The 20308-nt window shown below is 36.7% G+C and overlaps 9 protein-coding genes across 9 annotated transcripts; 5 read left to right on the forward strand and 4 right to left on the reverse strand.

The window, feature by feature from the left end:
- Positions 1–500: 500 nt before the first annotated feature.
- On the reverse strand, positions 501–1372 carry C9374_011799 (uncharacterized protein; the record flags this gene model as incomplete). Its single annotated transcript, XM_044687495.1, has 2 exons — positions 501–1069; positions 1132–1372. 2 exons carry the CDS (start codon positions 1370–1372, stop codon positions 501–503), a joined length of 810 nt encoding a protein of 269 aa, XP_044542884.1.
- Positions 1373–1907: 535 nt separating this feature from the next.
- On the forward strand, positions 1908–6219 carry C9374_011800 (uncharacterized protein; the record flags this gene model as incomplete). Its single annotated transcript, XM_044687496.1, has 2 exons — positions 1908–3726; positions 3782–6219. The coding sequence occupies 2 exons, from the start codon at positions 1908–1910 to the stop codon at positions 6217–6219; spliced, it is 4257 nt and encodes a 1418-aa protein (XP_044542885.1).
- Positions 6220–6275: 56 nt separating this feature from the next.
- On the forward strand, positions 6276–6893 carry C9374_011801 (uncharacterized protein; the record flags this gene model as incomplete). The annotated part of the gene is made up of 1 exon (XM_044687497.1): positions 6276–6893. The coding sequence occupies one exon, from the start codon at positions 6276–6278 to the stop codon at positions 6891–6893; it is 618 nt and encodes a 205-aa protein (XP_044542886.1).
- Positions 6894–6955: 62 nt separating this feature from the next.
- On the reverse strand, positions 6956–8039 carry C9374_011802 (uncharacterized protein; the record flags this gene model as incomplete). Its single annotated transcript, XM_044687498.1, has 3 exons — positions 6956–7368; positions 7461–7771; positions 7876–8039. The coding sequence occupies 3 exons, from the start codon at positions 8037–8039 to the stop codon at positions 6956–6958; spliced, it is 888 nt and encodes a 295-aa protein (XP_044542887.1).
- Positions 8040–8541: 502 nt separating this feature from the next.
- On the forward strand, positions 8542–9021 carry C9374_011803 (uncharacterized protein; the record flags this gene model as incomplete). Its single annotated transcript, XM_044687499.1, has 1 exon — positions 8542–9021. The coding sequence occupies one exon, from the start codon at positions 8542–8544 to the stop codon at positions 9019–9021; it is 480 nt and encodes a 159-aa protein (XP_044542888.1).
- A 175-nt stretch (positions 9022–9196) lies between these two features.
- C9374_011804 (uncharacterized protein) lies at positions 9197–10251 on the forward strand (the record flags this gene model as incomplete). Its single annotated transcript, XM_044687500.1, has 2 exons — positions 9197–9725; positions 9830–10251. 2 exons carry the CDS (start codon positions 9197–9199, stop codon positions 10249–10251), a joined length of 951 nt encoding a protein of 316 aa, XP_044542889.1.
- Positions 10252–10491: 240 nt separating this feature from the next.
- Positions 10492–11424, reverse strand: C9374_011805 (uncharacterized protein; the record flags this gene model as incomplete). Its single annotated transcript, XM_044687501.1, has 1 exon — positions 10492–11424. The coding sequence occupies one exon, from the start codon at positions 11422–11424 to the stop codon at positions 10492–10494; it is 933 nt and encodes a 310-aa protein (XP_044542890.1).
- Positions 11425–11933: 509 nt separating this feature from the next.
- On the reverse strand, positions 11934–17191 carry C9374_011806 (uncharacterized protein; the record flags this gene model as incomplete). The annotated part of the gene is made up of 4 exons (XM_044687502.1): positions 11934–12152; positions 12212–12548; positions 12620–14332; positions 14391–17191. 4 exons carry the CDS (start codon positions 17189–17191, stop codon positions 11934–11936), a joined length of 5070 nt encoding a protein of 1689 aa, XP_044542891.1.
- Positions 17192–18637: 1446 nt separating this feature from the next.
- On the forward strand, positions 18638–19996 carry C9374_011807 (uncharacterized protein; the record flags this gene model as incomplete). Its single annotated transcript, XM_044687503.1, has 1 exon — positions 18638–19996. The coding sequence occupies one exon, from the start codon at positions 18638–18640 to the stop codon at positions 19994–19996; it is 1359 nt and encodes a 452-aa protein (XP_044542892.1).
- Between the last annotated feature and the right edge of the window lie 312 nt (positions 19997–20308).

Here is a 20308-nt window from a genome sequence, read left to right on the forward strand (position 1 = left end):
TTTCACAGCTGAAATGCCGTATTTATCATTCTTAGCCTTAGATGTAAGTTTTCAACACAATGAAACTATCAGTGTATAGGGCATGATATTTAGTCACTTGAATACCAACACTCGAGTATTGATTGTGATACCTTAATTTCAATTTCTAACATGATCAATCGACAAACTTTGGAACACTTACATGTAAACTTTGGAACCTCAAGTGGCTTCACTGCTCAACTCTTTGAATGCTTGTCACTTTTTAGAAATATCCATTATGTGTATTTGAACACAAGCTGTCATGAAAGCAATATGCAGAACATAATTTTAGATTTTATTCTTTCCATGCCGAAATTACTACATTTTCATTTGGAGTGTTACGATTTTCAATTTTCAAGGAAAGAGGTTGAAGAGGTAAAGCAACGCATCGACTCTATGAATAGGACAGTTCCTAAAATGCTTCTAAATTTCGAGTTTGAGTCCAAGTTGCACCCGACAAAGACCTCAATACCTTTATGGCGTTAATTGTAAATGTAACAACAATGAATATCAGCAGGTGCTGGACATCGACCTCCAAAATACAAATCCAAGTACATTCCCTTCGTGTAATTACTGCATTGCTTTCCATGAATAATTTGCTTACTCTCCAACAATTGTCCTCTTGTGACATTACTTGCTGAAACTGAAGCTTTACCTCTCTTGAATGAGTTCAATAACTTTTTCAGCTTGGAAGAAGATCCACTGCTATTGCTGACATTGGTGGAGTACAAATTGTAAGTAGTCTTGTCTTGCTCAAAGATTAATTCATATTCATACCAAACATCAGTATCCACAAGAGTTGTGAATTCTTTTAAGAGAGTTCCTTGATGTTGAAATGGTTCTTGTCCATTATCGTAGGCGTAGGCAGCAACTTGTACCTTGTTGGCGAGTGGACAATGATCAACATTACCCAGAACGTGACCTTGTGCATCGGTTTTCACACAAGTGATGGGACGTCTCCAAACAAAACGATCACTATCTTCATGAACTGTGTCCAAATAACCACATCGAGTAGCTCCGTATAACTTGTTCCAACTTTGAGTGCAGTAGACTGTTAAATTTCCCACCAATTGATTGCAATCAAATAGATTTCACAATTATTTCGTAACTTACCTCCCTGACTGTTATCAGGAGCAAATAAATAATTGGCCATGATTGGTTTCATCATGATAAATGCAGAGATTGTTTGCTTTGATTTGAATCCATAGAAAGGAATGCCATTTTGATAAAAGTTGTCTTTCTTCACAGTTTTGCATTGAATGGTTTGCAATGCCAACGCGGATGGCGAAGAAAAGAGTAACAATGCAACCACAACACACAAGACACATGCAAGTCCTGCAGTTTTAACTGACATTTTTTACCATGATGAATAATTCGCACAACTGTCAAGACAAATCAAGGAGGGTGTGTTGCGTTTTTTGTGCGATGTGAAATGTTGCTTGGAAAATTCCATGCACTCAAAAGTAAATAAGCTAGCCTGTGTGATTTTCAGGGAAGTTCAAGACGAGCATATTCGTTAAAAAAAAATGAAGAGAATTAATCATCCTCATCATAACCTGTTCCGAGTCAAGCCAGAAGAAATTACGGAATGTTCATGCTGGAATTCGTTGCAAAGGAGAGCTAGAATTTTAGATTTTCTTTTTTTACAGAACAAGTCATTCACGAGGTACCAATCGGTTCTCAAAATCGAATTCAAACCATGAGATTAACCGTGGTGCAGAAATGGCGAACGACTGAATTTGAAAAATACACAACAACGGAATCTCTTTTTTTGTGCACTGGTGCCATAAGGGATTTGGACTGTTGGGAATTATCAGATGTGTCTCAGAGACGCTTGTGGCTAGATTGTTGAGATGCAGGGAAGGCTAAAGTTTGAAAAAAAATTCAGAATGAAGGTACCTTCATCTCAATCACTGGATCAATGTCTCTCAACCACGATTGATCTGATTCAGCAACTCCTTGTTGCAATGGCTGAGCAACAAGTTGATGATCAACGCGTTTCACAATTGGCTCTTGCGATCAAAGACCAAATCACTCACCTTGACAAAAAGTTTAAAAAGAACATGATTTCACAACTTTTAGTCAAGAGATTGTTCTCTTTTGGTTTGTACGCTCATCAGGATTTCAATTCTACCATATTTAAGTTCAACCTCAAGGATGTACAAGAGTTTGTTCGGCAGTGCAAGAGAAAGACTCCACTTTTGTCACTTATTGATGAGATTTACTATCACGTGCCCTATGAATTGAAGGACAGCCTGTGTAAAGTTGTAGACACCGTCACAACAGAAAGGTATACTAGAAACTACTCTTCCAATTTAATCTATCGAGAAATTGAAATTTATGATCAGGATGAAGATAGTGATGATGAAGGAGAATGTAACAATCAAACAATTGAAAAAGTTGTCTCCAGAAAGAAGTTGGAGAAGAAAACAATCATTATCGATGAAGTACACCAAAAAATTTATTGGGCGAAAGAATCTATCGAAGATTTTGTGCTCTTTTTCAAGATGAAAAGTTTGGTAGCTAGTAGTGAAAATACCTTTCAACACGAACAAGAGAAGGAAACCCTCTCAGAAATCATGGCACTAATTGAGCATATCAGAAAAGATCAAGTTCAAACCATTGTTAAGGCAAATACTATAGACTTTGACATTCTGGAATCCATTGAAGACCCTCGCATCAGACAACAAATTAATGCGATCAAAAAGAAAAATACAGAGAATCAGAAAATTAGAGAACTGTTTTCGAAGGGCTTCAACAGTAATCAATTTCATTTCATATTGGAATTTATTCAAAATGCCGATGATAGCGTGTATCCTGACAACTCAACTCATGGCACAGTTGACCGTAACAAGAAAGGTCATTTGATATTCCACTTTGACTCCAAATCAAAAACATTGACAATAACAAGCAATGAACGCGGCTTTACGTACGATAATTTGTATTCTCTAGCCGGTATAGCTTCATCAGATAAGGTGTCAAACAAATTAGAAACCAAGAGCATTGGAGAAAAGGGCATTGGGTTCAAGACTATTTTTTCTGTTTGTGATAACGTACTGTTGCAGTCAAACGGATTCGAAGTTAATCTTACTCCAGACTCAGTCGAACCTACTTATTCTGAATCCAATTTCAATTTTAACAATGGAACCAGATATGAGCTGAAATTTCCCAATTCTATTGAAAATTTCGACTACTTGAGCGTTTTTGATGAGCACATTTTGTTGACTTTGAAATCCTTGGGAAAGATTTCTTTCAAAATAGATTCATCAGTCTATGAATATTCTTGCGAGATGTGCGAAGGGCAGCAAGTACTTTATGCTTTTAGGAATGGAATTGAGACAAGTCGAAAGCAATTCTTTTGTTTTACCGAAATGATAGACATGACTCAGTTGGCCAAAACATGTCAAAAAAGAGCAAACTTTGACAGCACTACACTTCAAATTTTCATACCAACAGCTGTCCGCCTTGACCAAACGTTTAAAGTGCATGCCTTTCTTCCTGTGAATGCTGACTCTGCCGCTCTTAGATTTTTAGTTCAATCCGATTTTTTGCTTTCACAAAATAGAGAAACAATTTTAGATAACAATTGGAATAAGGAGATCATTTCTCATATTGCACCTTTATTCATGAAATCCTATGTTGGTTCTCTGAAGCATGATGTTAATTGGAGAGCCGGGTTTTTTACCTTGTTAACCAAAAAACCGAAAGGTAAGCATTTATTAATTTACACGATGTTTAATGAATTATGCTGGTCGACGGACAGGCCTATTTGAGAGATTTTCCGAAGATATTAGGAAACTTGCACTTACTACCGATTGTATCTTAACATATTCTCCAAATGGCAGAGAAGAACGCTTTGTAAAGCCCTCTCAAGTCATTAGAGGGTTTACAAAGCTTCCAAAGCACCCATATACTATGTTTGGTGAGGAGTTTTGTTTTAATGTTTTACAAAAGTACAGTATTAACTCAGAATTAGATGAGAACATTTACTGCACTCAAGAATTGCAAATATCCGAATTTACATCACAGGACTTTATGAAGCTTTTGAAATCATGTTCCCAAGAGCAAATCAAAGCCAATATCCTTGGAATATTTCATTTGTTGCAGCATTTTTCAGTTGATCTAAGCCGAGTGGGCTTTCCAATCATTTTGACTGACAATGGGACTTTAATCTCAGGTACACAATATGTTATTATAGACTCAAAGCTTCCTAAATTGTTAATCCAAGAACTAGAAAAGCATAACATTTATTTTTTACACTACTCCCTTGCAAAATTCAAGGCCTTGATACCCAAACAATTAGACATTTCTTCCGTATTTAATTCTAATTTCAACAATTCTCTCACATTTGTTGTGCAAGTAGCATGTGATATTCAATACGAATACGGTAAAGACTTCAACATCAAGTGTTTAACAACTAACGGGGAGTGGAAAGATTGTAGAGAATGTTATGAACAAAATTTGAACACATCATTTTTAGGGGATACTGTTAGTTTTTGTGACATTCAAGCATGTTGTAACATCGTCTCAGAATTTGACAAATCATTAGCAAGAACATTAGTGCAACTGCTTAAGCGTAGAGGATTGCGAGTAGTACCTCAATTATTTAACTCTTTTCTCGCTCCTAGAAACGAGTTCACATTGCTCAAGAATCATCATGATACCTATGAAAAGTTATTGCAGTATTTCGATAGGAACTGGCACATCTATGAACATAATCAGCAACAGTATATTTCCCATTACTTAAACACAGTGGTCATAATGAACGATTGCTCAATCAGTGATCTATACGATGGCTCTCTTCAACATGAGTTTGGATCATGTTTGACATATTTTCCAACACTCAACAACAGCCAATTTGCATCGTCGTTAAATTATAAGAAAAAAGCTGATTCTAACGCATACATGAAGCTTGTTGAAAAATCAAGCGAGCTTGGGGTAGACCAATTTACACGAGCTATATTGAAGGCTATTCAAAATAACCAACAATACCAGCTCATAGACTTGTTGAAAACAAAACCTCTTCTCTCAAGCAGTGAAGGAACTCGCATCAAATTTGATACAGACAAAATTTTTGAACATGTTCCCGGTTACATCAAGAAGTTACATCCAACCATCCACGAACTTGATCCTAAAGTAGTTCCTTATATTCGTGCACTAACGGAAAAGTTGTGGTCCCCAAGACTAAAAACTCTTCCCTATGACCTAATCATTACTGTACTTGAAACAGATGAAAAGATATCATACGACAACCAAATACAGCTATTGGAATGTGTAATCTGTCATGGAGATGAAAAGGAAAAGAAATCACTACTTTCCAAGAAAATATTCACCGTTGGAGGTTGTAAACTCTCAGCTGCAGAATTATGTTGGAAGTTAGATCCTTCAATCAAGTTTCCACCCAATATTGAGACTCGATTACTTGATCCTCTTTTTTCAAAATCGTTACATATCAAGCAGTTCCTTGCTCCACACACAAAAGAACAGAATTTGAAACCAGAATTACAACAGCTGCTGCAATCTCTAATTGATAAGGTGAACGAGGCAACAGAAAATGGTCTTAGTGAAAATGAGATAAAGCACATCAATTATTTATTTTCCTTAATAGAAACAAAAGCAATTTCTGGAGTAATGGTAAATCCACCCAAATGGGTTGTATGGGACCTTCCTGTGGAATTATCTTCAATATCCTTCTTTTCTCAATATTACTTTTCCCACAAGTTCAACAAATACAAACAGAGAGCACACCAATTACTTCAAAACGTACTTTGCAAGCATTTGGACTCGAACATAATTCTTCAGTACCTGTTCAGTGAAGAAGTTACAGATAAGCAATTTACTGTAATTTGTCATTACATTTCCAAACACAATATAACGTTTGGAAACGCATTCACGACTCAAGCCTTGCTTGTATGCAACAACCAAAAGCAGAAGGCACAAAATTTATGGCTTGCACAATCAGAGGAAATTAGTTCCAATTTTCCACAACTCACAACAAGAGTCATAACCAAACATTATTCTGACGACATAGTTGTTCAGTTTTGTAAAAACGTTGGTGTGAAAGAGAGAATTCCGTTCACGGTCATAGCAGACGAGATTGAGAAATTGGAACAAAGTACAGAACCCAATACTATCATAGATCAACAGATTTCTGTATTGTATGGAGAGTTGAGTATTCACAGAACGAGATTCAGCAATTGAAAACGCGAAAGATATTTAGAGATGAGAATAGAAATCATCATACATGGTCAGAAATCATGTGTTTGCTTGACGATGACGAGCTATTTTCTGAATTTAAAGAGAAAGTATTTTTCCTCTGTATTCCCTTTGTGCTGTCAGCAAAAATTGTTCATTTCTGTTCCACCTTTAACATTAGACCAATTAGCAAGGCCGTGAAACTTGAACTTGTTTCTTTTGAAAAAGACACGACCATATCCTCTCTAGTAATTGAAAGAATTCAGTTAGTGTTGAAGTATCTAAAAATGTATTGCAACTACAGAGGATTCGGTTATGCCAATGTTGAGTTCAATATCATTACTACAAGATCTTTGGTCACAAAAGTTACGCTTAGTCATCCTTCCAACGCAATGGCTTCAAAAGTCGCTGAACGAAATGATTGTGAATTTCATGCAGATATCAGCAGTAATCAAATTTATGTGAATTCCAATATCGAACAGTTGCCGAAGGTCATGCGCTCACATGACTTTGCTTCTTCAATTTTGCAACTGATCAAAGTAACTCCTGAAAATTTACACGAGCTTAAATTAATGCTGGATTGTCTGGCCAATCTCAACAACGAGGAAGAAATGTTTCAGTATTTTAGCTCTAAAAGATTCATCACAAACTATGACCGAATTTCTTCCAAATCAAAATAATTATGATTGTGACATGATGCTGGACTGAACAAATCAATTAAATCGAAATTTAAAGTATCGAGTTAATTATGAGCTTCATACACATTGCATGTACATTGATTAGGATTTTGACACAAACCAAATCCACTGCAAACCGAAGAATTAGTAGCCTCAATTCCAAAACATTGAGGAATGTCACAATATTGGCCAATCCAATTAATGTCACAAACACATGTATCTAAATTGATGCATGAACCATGTCCAGTACACACCGATGTATTGGTTGAAACAATTCCATTGCAGGATGGATGTTCACATTTCGAACCCCTGAATCCTGTAGTACATGAGCAAGTGTCAACATTTTCACAAATTCCATTTCCAGAACAAACGTGTGAAACATTGTTGGAAGTAATGCCAAAACATGTGACCAACACGCATTGAGTTCCAACATGTCCATTCACATTACAAGTACAGATTTTGACACAAACCAAATCCACTACAAACAATTTGTAGCATCAATTCCAAAACATTTTGGAATTTCACAACATTGACCTGTCCAATTTGAATTACAAAAACATACATCTAGACCTTCACATGAATTATGTCCATTACAAGCAGAGGAGTTGGTTGCCATAATTCCATTATATGAAGGAGCTTCACATTGAGAGCCACTGAATCCAGCTGAACAAGAACAAGTGTCAACATTTTCACAAACGCCATTTCCAGAACATACTTGTGCAGTATCGTTCGAAGAAACTCCAAAACACAACGGGAATGCACAACTTGGGCCAGTATGATTCGTATCGCAAACACATTGATCAGGCGCCACACAATTTCCAGAACACACCGAGGCATTATTTGCAGCAATTCCAAAACATGGAGGATGACATATTTCAGCACTTGTATTACAGGTATAACCATTGTCGCAATAATCTAACGCAAGATTTCGAATTCTATTTAATCCATTCTCAACAAAATAGATCATCTTTCCATCCGCACTTACCACCAACTGTGTGGGAGTAGAAAGACTGGCATTGATGCCAATTGGTAAGCATCTCCAGAAAATCCAGAGAAGCTACGAACGGTGACTCCAGCGAAATGTAGTGAATTAATTCTGAGATCTGCAACGAGTAAATGGTTATCATTACTCGTGACACAAAGACCCATTGGAAAATTCAATTGCGAAGTCAATGAACGAACACGATACGCATTTGCTTCTGTGAAAAAAACATCCCCTTCAGCATTCGTGGCATTGCATAGGGAGAAAATAATTGAGCACTCAATGCATGCATGTTGTTGGCGTCGTCTGAAGGATTCGAACCTCCGCCTGCGAGAGTGGACAGAGAATAACGAGGAGGTAAAAGTTGAGCCTGAACCATGTGTGTTTGGATAGGAAGAGAACCACTCCATAACATCAAGAACAGGGTGGACACGCATAGAGAGAGCGAGTGAAATCAAAGGAATGAAACATCGATTAAGGCTATGAACTTAAATTTGGAGCGTTCCTGTCAAATGCCAAAAAGGGCTTTCAAAAAAAATACTCAAGTCCTTGGAACTCAGTTCGACGTTACGACTCCACTCTCACACCAAACTTTGGATTCAGTGAGTAACTTGATCAAACTTTCCAACAGAAAAATTCCATCATCAACTCCTTCTCAACGTCACACGGATGCCATCCGATCCATCATCATCATCATCGACCACGACAACAACAGCATCACCCATTCCATGTCCTCTTCCACCTCCCATCGAGCAATGCAAATATAGTTTTGAAATGGATCATGCCATGTTCGGAACGAGTCGAGATCAATGGACAAGTCCTTCTCCGTATCGTTCGTTTTATGATGATCCATTATCATCACCATCATCGTTATTAGGAACTGGTCAAAAGGGAGAAGGACACTCCTCATCATCCTCATCAGTATCGACCACACCATCTGTTGAGTCATCATGGAACCAAAACAATCAAGGCTCGATGAATCAATTTCCAAATATGGGTAATAACGGGATGATGATGAATAGTGGACAGAATTCTTCAACTATCATGAATACCAACAACAACAACAACAATACTAATGGAAATATTGCTTCCAATAATACCACAAATTACAATACAAAATCCAATGATGATGATGATGTCAACCTATAACAACATGAATTCATCATCATCCACTCTACCAACCACCAATTCCCTAAACTCCTTTTCCGATAATAATAGTAATAATTACAATAATGGTTCCATATTTTCAGCAAATAATCATTTAATGAATATCGGCAACACGATGAATCAAATGATGATGATGCAAAATAATTATGCTATCGGAATGCCATCTTCCATGTTCAACAACTCATTTTATACACCCAATAATAATAATTTAAATAATTTAAATACTTTTAATAGTTTTTACAATTTAAATAATGGAACATCCAATTTTGGAAATTTCAATCCTTTACTTGCTTCACAACCACCACCACTCTCTACCAACAACACTCGCACATCATTTTCCAACATGCCATCTTTAAAACCCATTCCCTATGAAAATGGTTCCATTATTGATCCAGAAATGGAAGATGAAATTTTCGAGTTACCTTCGCAATGGAGCGGTGTGTTACAACATTATTCAAGTGCTGCCGAATGGATTGTTTCCGAAGAATTTAATCATTCCATGATGGAAGAAGAGAATTTGGAAATGATTTTGAAAATTATGAAATGGTATGATGAAAGTCAATTGAAATTGAGAAATGGAGAGAGAGCTCAATGGGCTGTGAAAACATTGGATGCTTCTAGTGAGTATAGTACACAATGGGGAGCTGTCAATATTGCTGGTCCATCACGGGTGTATCCTAAATATGGTAAGTTATTTTGTGAAATTCATATTTGAGAGTTGAAAATTAATATTTCATTCATGTAATATTTGAAAAATTATACATGTTGTGAACGAATCGAATTCCAATAGGTGATTTTTCAGATGCATGGGCTCCTCGTTTACAACAAAATTCAAAAGAATTCTTTATTGTAGAATTTTCTGATTATTACAAAATTACGGGAATTCAAATTTATGAAACTTTCAATCCAGGTGCCGTCACAAAAATTACTTGTCTTCCAAGAGGTAAAGATCGATACACTTCACGAAAACCTCAACTCGATGGATCGATTATTGGTACAACCACATTTGAAGCAAGGCCTGAAGATTGGATTGTTCTCTATGAAGGACCGACACAACAACACAGTATTGGACAGCATTCGAGAATTTTCTCTCCCTCCTTGACAAACACTGGAGTAGAATCCAAGGTTATTTATGTGGAAATGGATACCACCAACTCTGCAAGCTGGAGTGAAGTGGATGCTGTGAAATTAATTGGAATGCCTGTGTTGTAATAATTTTCATGACTCTAACGTTTCTAACGGAAGTTCAGAATGTCACTTTTGGATTTCCAAAAGGTTCTTCATACAAAAGAACGAAATCAAGAAGAAGATTTATTGAGAACAAGTAGTTGATGACATTGCAATAAACGAGATGAATTTCAAACGCTACAACAAGCATGAAAACCACAGAGAATGTTCAGCTGCAAGAATGTGTATGTAATAAATTAATTGTTATTGCTGTTCGTTATTTGTTTAGTTTCTCTTATTCTTTTCATCTAATTCAATCTTGGCAACAATTCTGAATCGATCAAAATAGGTTAATTTAACATCTGTAAACCCATGTCCTAGCATGGTCAAATAGAGCCACAGAGTGCTTTTTGCGTTAGCTGCGATTGCAGTTAATATATGCCAATACGCGTGTAGGTGCAAAAAGTAAACATAGGGACAACAAGCAAACTCAATAGCCCACAAAATAAATGCTACCAAGAAAAAGCTGAAATAAATGAAATAAATTCTTCTAATCTTGGAAACCAATCCTTCAACCTCAGCATGTTGAGATTGAGGCAAATATTCACAAAGCCAATCAGCCAAATTATTTCCTCTATAAATTTGAATAGCCTCAAAGGCAGTGGATAAATTTAAAAGGGCAGCAAAAACAAACACAAATACTGAATAGCTTTTTGGAAACCAAATCGTTGCCAACGAGTGACCAATGGTAAAGGTGACCAAAACAAAAACTACAATATTGTGATACCATTTCCTGTCACTATTCTTCTTTTCCTTAAACAGATAATTGTAAATTCCCTGATTCACACACATAACCATTGGTATTTCATCTGTATATTGACCAATTCTGGTAAGAGTGGCATGCAAAAAGGAGCTTCCAAAGCCCAGAAAGATGCAAAACACAGAACCAATGTAAAATCTCCAAAATGTTCTTCCAGCCTTATTCAACGTTCTTTCAAACTTGTATATAAAATATAAATGAGCAATAGCAATCAATAGGTACACATAGGACGAAATGGTATTTACAGGTTCAGCAATAAAGGATGAATACTGAAAATTAGCCTCACAAAAATCAATATTTGAGGAAATGAGAGCCTTTCCCGTTGTTTCATCGACGGGATGATATATTGAAGGATAGCCTTCAAAGGTAGAGTACGTTTGGTCTGCGTAAAACGACATGCTGTTTCTTTAATATACGGAATTTAACCGAGCTCGGAATAGTTGTTGGTTCGAATAGTCGTTATACTAACTTTCCAATGATGATAATCAATACACAGTTTACAGAAATCAATGGTATTTCCAATGAGGAGGACACTATGAGATTCCGAGAGAGAGAATCGAGAGATTCCGAGCTGCCACTAAGCAACAACAAGTGAAGGGTTAGTAATAAACGTTTGAAAATTTTTTTTTTGCGATTTCGCTCACCCCATCAATTGTCCTTACTTTGATGCGCATGAACGCTCAAAATGGTGCACGAACCATGAATGGTAGGGTGTTTGATGTGAGCAGCGATCATCTATTGGCCTTGATGGGCATCACCAATTAATTATTGACAAGAGAGTAATACCATTTGATGTTGAGTGTGTTGAATAGGATTATGGGAGGCTCAAGTGAAGGCATGAATGTTTCAATTCAGCAACTTTATTATTCCTCAAACACCATCCGTTATTCACATCATTGAAATATTATTATTCTTGAATAGGTGCATCCTCAATAGCAGGTAAATGATGTTTGCTGGCAAGTAAATAGGTTTTCATCAATCCTTTGCCTTTGACTTGGATACCTTCTCGTTCTTCAAACTCAAATCCTAAATCGTGCACTCTTTCGTAGGTGGATCTAGAAATATGAATTCTGCCTGGTACTCCAGTGCTCTCCATTCTACTAGCGACATTAATGCTGTCACCCCACTACAAATAAATACATTTACAATTCAATGCATCGTTGTCACAAATAATTGCTGACTTACCAAATCATATGCAAACTTCTTGAAACCGATGACACCTCCTACACAATCTCCAGTATGAAGTCCAATTCTCACATTAATTTTCTTTTCCCAGCCGTTTTGCTTGTTGAATGTATTCAAAAATGCAAATACATCAATTGAAAATTTAAGCATTCGCTCAGCATGATCGGATGATTTGCTTGCGTGAGCGCCCGCTACACAAAAGTAGGCATCGCCTATGGTCTTAATCTTGTCAATATAGTATTTTTCAGTGAGCTTGTCAAAATTTAGTACGATATCCCCAAGCATGACAATTAAGTCATTAGGAGTCATTGTACTACTCATAGATGTGAATCCAACCCTAGTATATGTAAATAATTGAACAATTCCAATAATGTTGAATCAATATCCAAAAAAATATAAATAACGTACATGTCACTGAAGAGTATAGTCAAATCATTAAATTTTTCACAAATAGAAGTTTCACCTTGCTTGAGACGAATAGCCACAGGTAAAGGTAAAATATTTAAGAGTAATTCTTCACTCTTCTTCTTTTCTTCACTAATAAGAGCAGTTTGCTTCTTCTCTGATGTAATGTCCTTGACAAAGCATGCAATGATGGATTTCTTGTTGAAAAAACTAATGGATATCGAAACGGATGCAGAGAAACAAGTCTTATTCTTTCGAACAGGTGACAGCTCAAATGTTTCAGTGTATGCGTTTTTAGAAGAGGTAATTGAAAAAATGGACTTTTCAATCTTTTGTTGATCTGCTATTGAAAAAAGAGAAGTCAGAGGAGCTCCCAATAATTCACTTTGGTGATATCCAAACATATTCTCAGCAGCTTTGTTAAATATTACAATGGAGCCTTCAGGGTTACAAACAATACAACCATCTGCAGCTGCATTCATAATGGATTTGGTCATGGACATTGGATCTTCAGAAAGATCAGAGGAAACCGAATGATTAGTGAGACCCATCATGTTGGTGAATTTTTGGACAGGTTTTGGGTATTTGTTGGGAATGTTGTGAGCCATTACATACTGCTTCAGGTCTTCATTTTGATCAATGGCTTCACCGCTGATATAATTCAATAATGTTCTCGCATTGTGTTTTTCATCCCAATATTTTGAAAGGGTGGAATAGCTCCATAATAGCAGTAACAAGCATAATGAAATACTGATAGCAAAAGCAGAAATTGAAAGGCTCAAGCTGGCATTCTTGGCATACGTAACATATTTTGAAATAAACTCAAACGATTTGTTTGCAAAAGAAATGGATACAAAGTAAATGTTCTTGAAATAAATGGTGATCGCTGTCTGTTGATCGTAATAGTTTGAGTAATAGTCATTATTTAGCTCTATCGCTTGAGAAATGAATTCAGAAACAAGTTGATTCATGCCTTGGCATTCATAATAAAGATCAATCTCATGAAAGGATAGTGTTTTGTTCGTAAGAGTGGAATTTGTACTGTTGCAAGTTCCTGTAAAAAGTACGTCAATTTCAGAAGATAATCCAGAAATTGGTGACTCATATCCAGTGTTCGCACCTCCAACACTAATTTCCCTCCAGGCTTGATCACAATTTCTTAACTCGTGCATATTATCTTCCTTGACAATATTCCAAGGAATCAACATCAGTTTGCTTTTAACAACCAGCTCATTGAGCCTGAAATTAACTCTCATTGATGTTCTAACTACGGTGTTCAACAAGCTTACTGTTTGCATTGTTGATGTTGAGGTTGAAACATTTCTATCGAACTCAATGATTATTAATATGCTTGAAATTACTATTATGACAATGATCGACAACGAGACTAGCATGTAAATCAAATATGGAGTGAATATAGATGAAGTTTCTTTGTAACTATGATGAGTAGTTTTGAATTCTAAGCTATGAAACACACGACCGCTTTCCTCCTTTGGAATGCTAATAAATATATACTTGAGAATTCTTTCAATTTGTAACAAGTGATTTCTTGCCACCACAATAAAAATAATAGAGAATGCCAAGTAAACTCCCAATACAACTCCACAAACGCTGTAGAATGCTATACTGCCTTGATAGATCTCAGATTTGGAGCTTTGAATGAATGATGTACAAAAATTGTCACAGGCCGTGGTCATTTCTCTACGGTTGAGGTAGCTGCCAAGCACATTAATACCGGTTAACATCATACCAAGTTTAACAATGCAATACTTACAATACCAAGAAAGGAAAGTTGGATCGTGTAAGGTTAAATGCCTCCAAATCATCGATCAATGTTAAAATTTGTGATCCCTGGATGAGCATTAAGTCCACGAACTGGCTTATTGAGGAATTTCCAGCCTCGAAAATCGGGTCTGCAAATTCATTATTCTGCTTAATTGGAATATAGTATGGCCATTTGACGTCTGTGAAAGTAGTAACCACTTCCGGAATAAACTCACCGGATGTTGAAGCAAGTTTCACGCTATTAACTTTTTCCAACAGTAATTTGAGTTGGGACGTAGCTTTAGAGACTACAAAAGGAATTTCCGCTTTCTTTTCCGGTGTGTTTGAATATCTGTACTTGGATTGAACAGAGCGAATTTGTGCAATAATTAAATGAGGAATTCCACTGAGCGAGCAGACCTTTTCCTCTAACGCAACGCGTGCTGAAACCTGATTCAACTTAATGCTGGAAGTTGCGAACAAAATGGGTACAACAACTATAGAGAGCAGACAAAAGGCAGCAAACCATATCTTGATCATAGTGTTCTCTTCAGTAGTATTAATGCTTAATCGTAACACATTTTCTTTCTTATCTAAGTCTCCACCATTGCTCACTGACTCCCAATTATCTTCGTCTTCAATCCGTCCCATTTCTTCCTCGGTAGTCTTGTCAACCTGTGATATCTTTTTTGGTTGTGGGTATGCATTAAGTGAAGAAGTTGGATGAACTCTAGTACTCTTGTTAAATTTGTAGGGTAGTGAATGCTTTTTTGTCACATTTGTTGCAATCTTTTTTGGGTCGTCATCATCTGCTGCATTGGCTTCTTCTAACAGTTCGTTTGCGGCTTCAAACTCCCACTTAAATGACTCTAAAAACATGGCATAAGACCTTAATAAAATTTTGTCGTTCGAGTTCTTAGAATATAACGTTCTGTAGCCACTATCACAATCTGATAACAATTTGGTAGCTGATCTGTTGATATTCAATAGCTTTGTGAGCGATGGTTTCTCACTTAAAAGTTCTTTGAAGAACTCTTTATGAAAGTATGAAATCGCCTGTTGTTTCCTCTGAATACGTTGCAAAGCTTGTCTCAGCTCAACACTAATATTGGATATCTTTTCCGTATTGATTTCTAACTCCTTACTTCTAAGTAAAATCATATACTTCTGCGTTTGAGATGGATTATTTTTCTTTGCATTTATCAACATATTCATTGCATGAGTATTTGAAGTAAAAACATCCTCATGAGATGAATAAAACGTCGCTATTACTGCACCGACTAACAAGAAATCCACATTGGAGCATGATTTGTTGCTGCAGTGCTTTAAAAACTGTAATGAAACGTCAAGTGCTGAGGGAGATTCTGAAAAAGCGCTTTCTATGGAGAGTCGTAAATAGAGCACCAATTGGTTCATTGATTTTCGACCTTCGAACGAGGAGTAGATTTGATGAGCACCAGACTTGTCTGGAAATTCTGTCATCGTATTGCTGATATATTTTTTGACTGAAGATACTAAAAGTCTAACATAAATTGAAAGTGACACAGTACCGACCAAAAATCCCAGTACTTGCAGAGTGACAGTAATTCCAAACATGAGTCCACCTATGGTCTCCAATTGTGTTATAACAATTGGCTTAATAGCTCCTGCTACTAAAGGCCCAATACTTCCCAGTGTTTTTGCAAGGAGGCAACCAAACACTACTCCATTCTCCCAAATCTTAAAGTAAGGACATTTTCGTAAAAAGTAAATGGACACCAAACCACTCAAAATAAATTTAACGACGGATGAAGCAATAACGTTATTGGTGTTCAGTATCACAGTGAAAACGACAGAGAGTTGATTCAACAACGTAATGGCGATCACAATGTCTGGTCTATCAATGGTAAATGATGCAAATCTTGTTGCTGTTGGTGGAATTGTCTCGCATGTAACAATCGTTCCAATGATACCTATAACGATGTTAAGCAATACTCCAATGCTTCCAATAGCCATAAATACAATATTCAAAGTTGAATTGGTAACAATTGATGGGAAATATTCGTTACGAGACGACATAAAGGAAGAAGACATGGGTATACAGTGAAGCCAAATCATCCAATATGACAAGGGTAACATGAAAATAGTGAAAGGAAGCACAAGTTTCTTGACCTTTTCACTGAATCTGTGACCTCTTGAGTGAAGCATGTAGTACACATAATACATGAATAGAGTCAACGCCTCCAGAAACACAAAGGTTGCTGATAAAGCAATCACAACCACATACGAATAGTGTTCAGCTCCTGCATTGATGGGATAAAACAACACTCGTTGAATCCATCCAGCAATGACGCCCCACAAAGGTGCGCTACCTTTGGAATCGGCGTTGCTAGCAGATAAAGTTCCCTCTTCATACAAAGTTGATGGTACCGAGCTTAGTACAACCGTGCAAAACAACATGTAGCCATAGATCACAAAATGGAGCAATACACTCTTCATGGAATCTTGTCTTGCTTTCTTTGAATTGAGAGAAACGAGAAAATTCATCGTCTTATCCAGAATTTGTTTGGAAACAGAGCCGTTGCTACCTATCGCGTCCGAAGAAGTGTTACTTAGAGAGCTTGAGCTTGTGGCGACGGATCTATTACCAAAACCATTGGCTCCGCTAAATATACTGTGCGTATAATGGATCATGGACTGAGCGCCTACAGCCATAGAAGGGTGACCAGTGCTTGCGACATCATCATTGCGAAAGGAAGCTACCTCATCAGATTCATCAACAGTTGAGCTTGAGGGGTTCCTTATGGATGTACCAGCAGGAGGGTGAGACATTTTAAAGTTGTTGTAATTGACCGTACGGTGATGCGAGTATTATCTCCTGCACTATTTCTTAAACGATTATGTGCAAGCGCTACAGCGTTAGGCATAACAAGTCAAGATGGACAGGTTGATTTGTTTGATGGCATTGATGTCATGTCATTTGAAAAAAGTTTGCGAACATAAGATCCTCAAAGACATTGGCTCAAGTTCAGTAGATGCAGGAGTTAGTCTTCTGCCAACTCACAAGACATCTTGTCGCGGAGGACAATTGGAGCAGGCTTTTGTAGTTGGGTATATCGCAATGGTTGGGAAAATCTTTAACCATTTGTAGCCAATCTCTGCCAGAGTTGTTGATCCTGAAATATTTCTAATAAAGTAATTTCACCCAAGAAATTTGTGGAACTATTAATGATAATTATGGACCCCATCGTCGTGCATCACCGTAGTCATAATAATATTGAATACATTTCATTATTCTTGCGTTCCGAACATGAATCGTTGTGTTTTGATGAAGGCATTTTTAATTTTAACAATTAAATAAAAAAACTGACGTGGTGAACGAACACCCTGATGACATAATAGTTTTCAGGCTTGAGAAACATAATCTGCAACTTGGTATGGAATATCCACTATCCTGATCTCAAGCATCCAACAGCTCCTTATTGACCTGAAAGTTTCTAACTAACATCCTTCAAATGTAAAAACGTTATGGGATATCATTTTGGATACTAAGAAGGATGCAATATCATCCAATAATGAACCTGTTGAAACTAATATTATATTGAATGATAGTGACTATATAACCATTAAACCTTCCTCGAAATGGATACGAATTTGCGGCGCAAATTTACTGTTCACTAATACACCAGCAATCCCAATATTCCATGGTGTTCACCTTCAAACGTCTGACCATCTTCATTCAACACATGGAGGAATGACTCTCAACGAATTTATCAGGACTGATTCTCTTTCATTTATATATTTGTACAGCACTGTAATTTCAAAGACCTATCTAGAGTTTGATGCTACAATCCAATCTTTCCAACCAAAATGCACGCCACAGCATCCCTAGAATACTTACAAAAAGCCAAATCGTTAGAGAAAATGAACAACGTGTCATCTGACATTGTTAAAACAGTATATGAGGCAACAGATGCTGCTATTAAGGCTGTCAATATAAATATTGAGCTTTTCGAAAATTATGAATAGTCTTATTCTGGAGATTACATTAAAAAATAAAGAGAGATGCAACACTGTTTGTTCTATTCAATGTGCTCTGATTTCGAGCGATGTTCCCAGAACAAAGACCGTCCATGCAGATCCGTATTCAAAGTTAATATGCAACCGTTGTCGAAGACGAACCAATTTAGTTGCTTAATATGAGAGTTGACGCGGCTGTCACTATCTTTAACTCGGCACAAATCTCATTTTTAATTCTTGATAATAAACTCATAAAAAATGCTCGATCCTCGTCCTTCTTCATCCAAACACCTTGCCTCCCGATTGCTATTTCAACGTTTGGAACCAGAATTTTCAGAACACAGTCAATATGAAATCAATGATCCATTTCATATCTGTTTGGATGGAATTGCAACCATCGGAATTAAACAAGTCCATGTTTTGAATTATGGTACATCCCTGTATTTAGTATCCAATGATGGAATTTTATATCAGTTAGTGTTGGATCGAGCGAATCAAATGAAAACATGTTCTCGTTTGGGAACCGTTGCGCCCTTTGATGGTAGCACTAATTTGAGAGTTGAACAAATCGCTTCTTACACTGAAGCCATGTTACTAATTGTGAAAGATATTAGAACAAAAGAATATTTCATTTATGGAACAGGTAACAACAGTTATTTCAGAATGACACATGACAAGCATCAGAATTTTCATTGTTCAAAAATTGAACGACTATTTTCACCTTTGAATCGAATTCAAAACGCAAAACCTCCAACAACCATCAATCACGTTGGATGTGCTTATTCATTCAGCTGTTGTGTGATTAATAATTTTTCTATTCACATTACGGGACAAGATTGGGTAAATCGAGGGACAAATAATTCCCGTACGGGCGATGGTTATCATTGTTGGTCCAAAGAATTACAAAAATTTGCGTCAAAGATTATTAAGGTGGATTGTGGAGATTTTCATGTTTTATTACTACATGAGGACAAATCCATTTCAATAGGAGGAAACGATTTTCACAGTTCTGTTTTTACTGTGCCTCTTCATTTCACTCAACCATTTTATACCATTCCAATTTCAGTAATTACATGCTTCAATTTATTTAGTGGCAGTAATTCAGCACTCTATATATCAAACTGTAACAACCAAAGCTATATTGAAGCCTATTGTATTGACACAGATCCCGCATGGAATTCTCATGAGGAATTTGAAGGTCATGATCCTATTGACCAATGGAAGGTCAAATATTTTGGAAATAACGCCGAAACAACAGATCATATCATTGATATTCAATATGCAAAAGATTATTTAATTATTCGATACAATGACCAACCTTATTTAATGCACATCATTGGTTCTTCATACTATGGAAGTAGACACTACAACAATGAAATTATTGATCTAAGAACCCTGATTCCCTCATCTGTTGGGAATTACAAAGAAATCGATTTTTACAGAACTGCCGTCAAAGTAACGGCTCACTCTGTTGGATTTTCCATCTACTGTGACTTGGGAGACTACAGTTTGAAAAGGTTCTCTCATCAACTGTTTGCTACAACAAACCCTTACAACACGAACAATTCACTACTCTTTGACGTTTCGATTATTCACAATTGTGGCAAGGATTTGTAAAGTGAGCCTTTCGTAAGCCTGCCCCTCGACACTAATACCAAAGCTCATATGACAGATCTCGTTCATGGTTTTCATGCCGGCTGAAGATTCGTGCGAAACGTTTCGTGAGAACCGCTTTCAAAACAGCATTCAACTATTGATTCGGTGGTATTCATGTACAGCGCTTGGGTATTCACATTGTAATTAGGCCAGGGTTTGCATTTAATTTTTGATCGTTTTTAATCCTTTCCAAAAACAAATAACGCCCTTTCGTACCGAGTACTAACGAACACACAGTTTACAACGCCAAGTAGAAGAATGATTGAACTGTAT

This window comes from Naegleria lovaniensis (genome assembly GCF_003324165.1).
Source record: "Naegleria lovaniensis strain ATCC 30569 chromosome Unknown tig051, whole genome shotgun sequence".
NCBI classification, from domain to species: Eukaryota; Heterolobosea; class Eutetramitea; order Acrasida; family Naegleriidae; genus Naegleria; species Naegleria lovaniensis.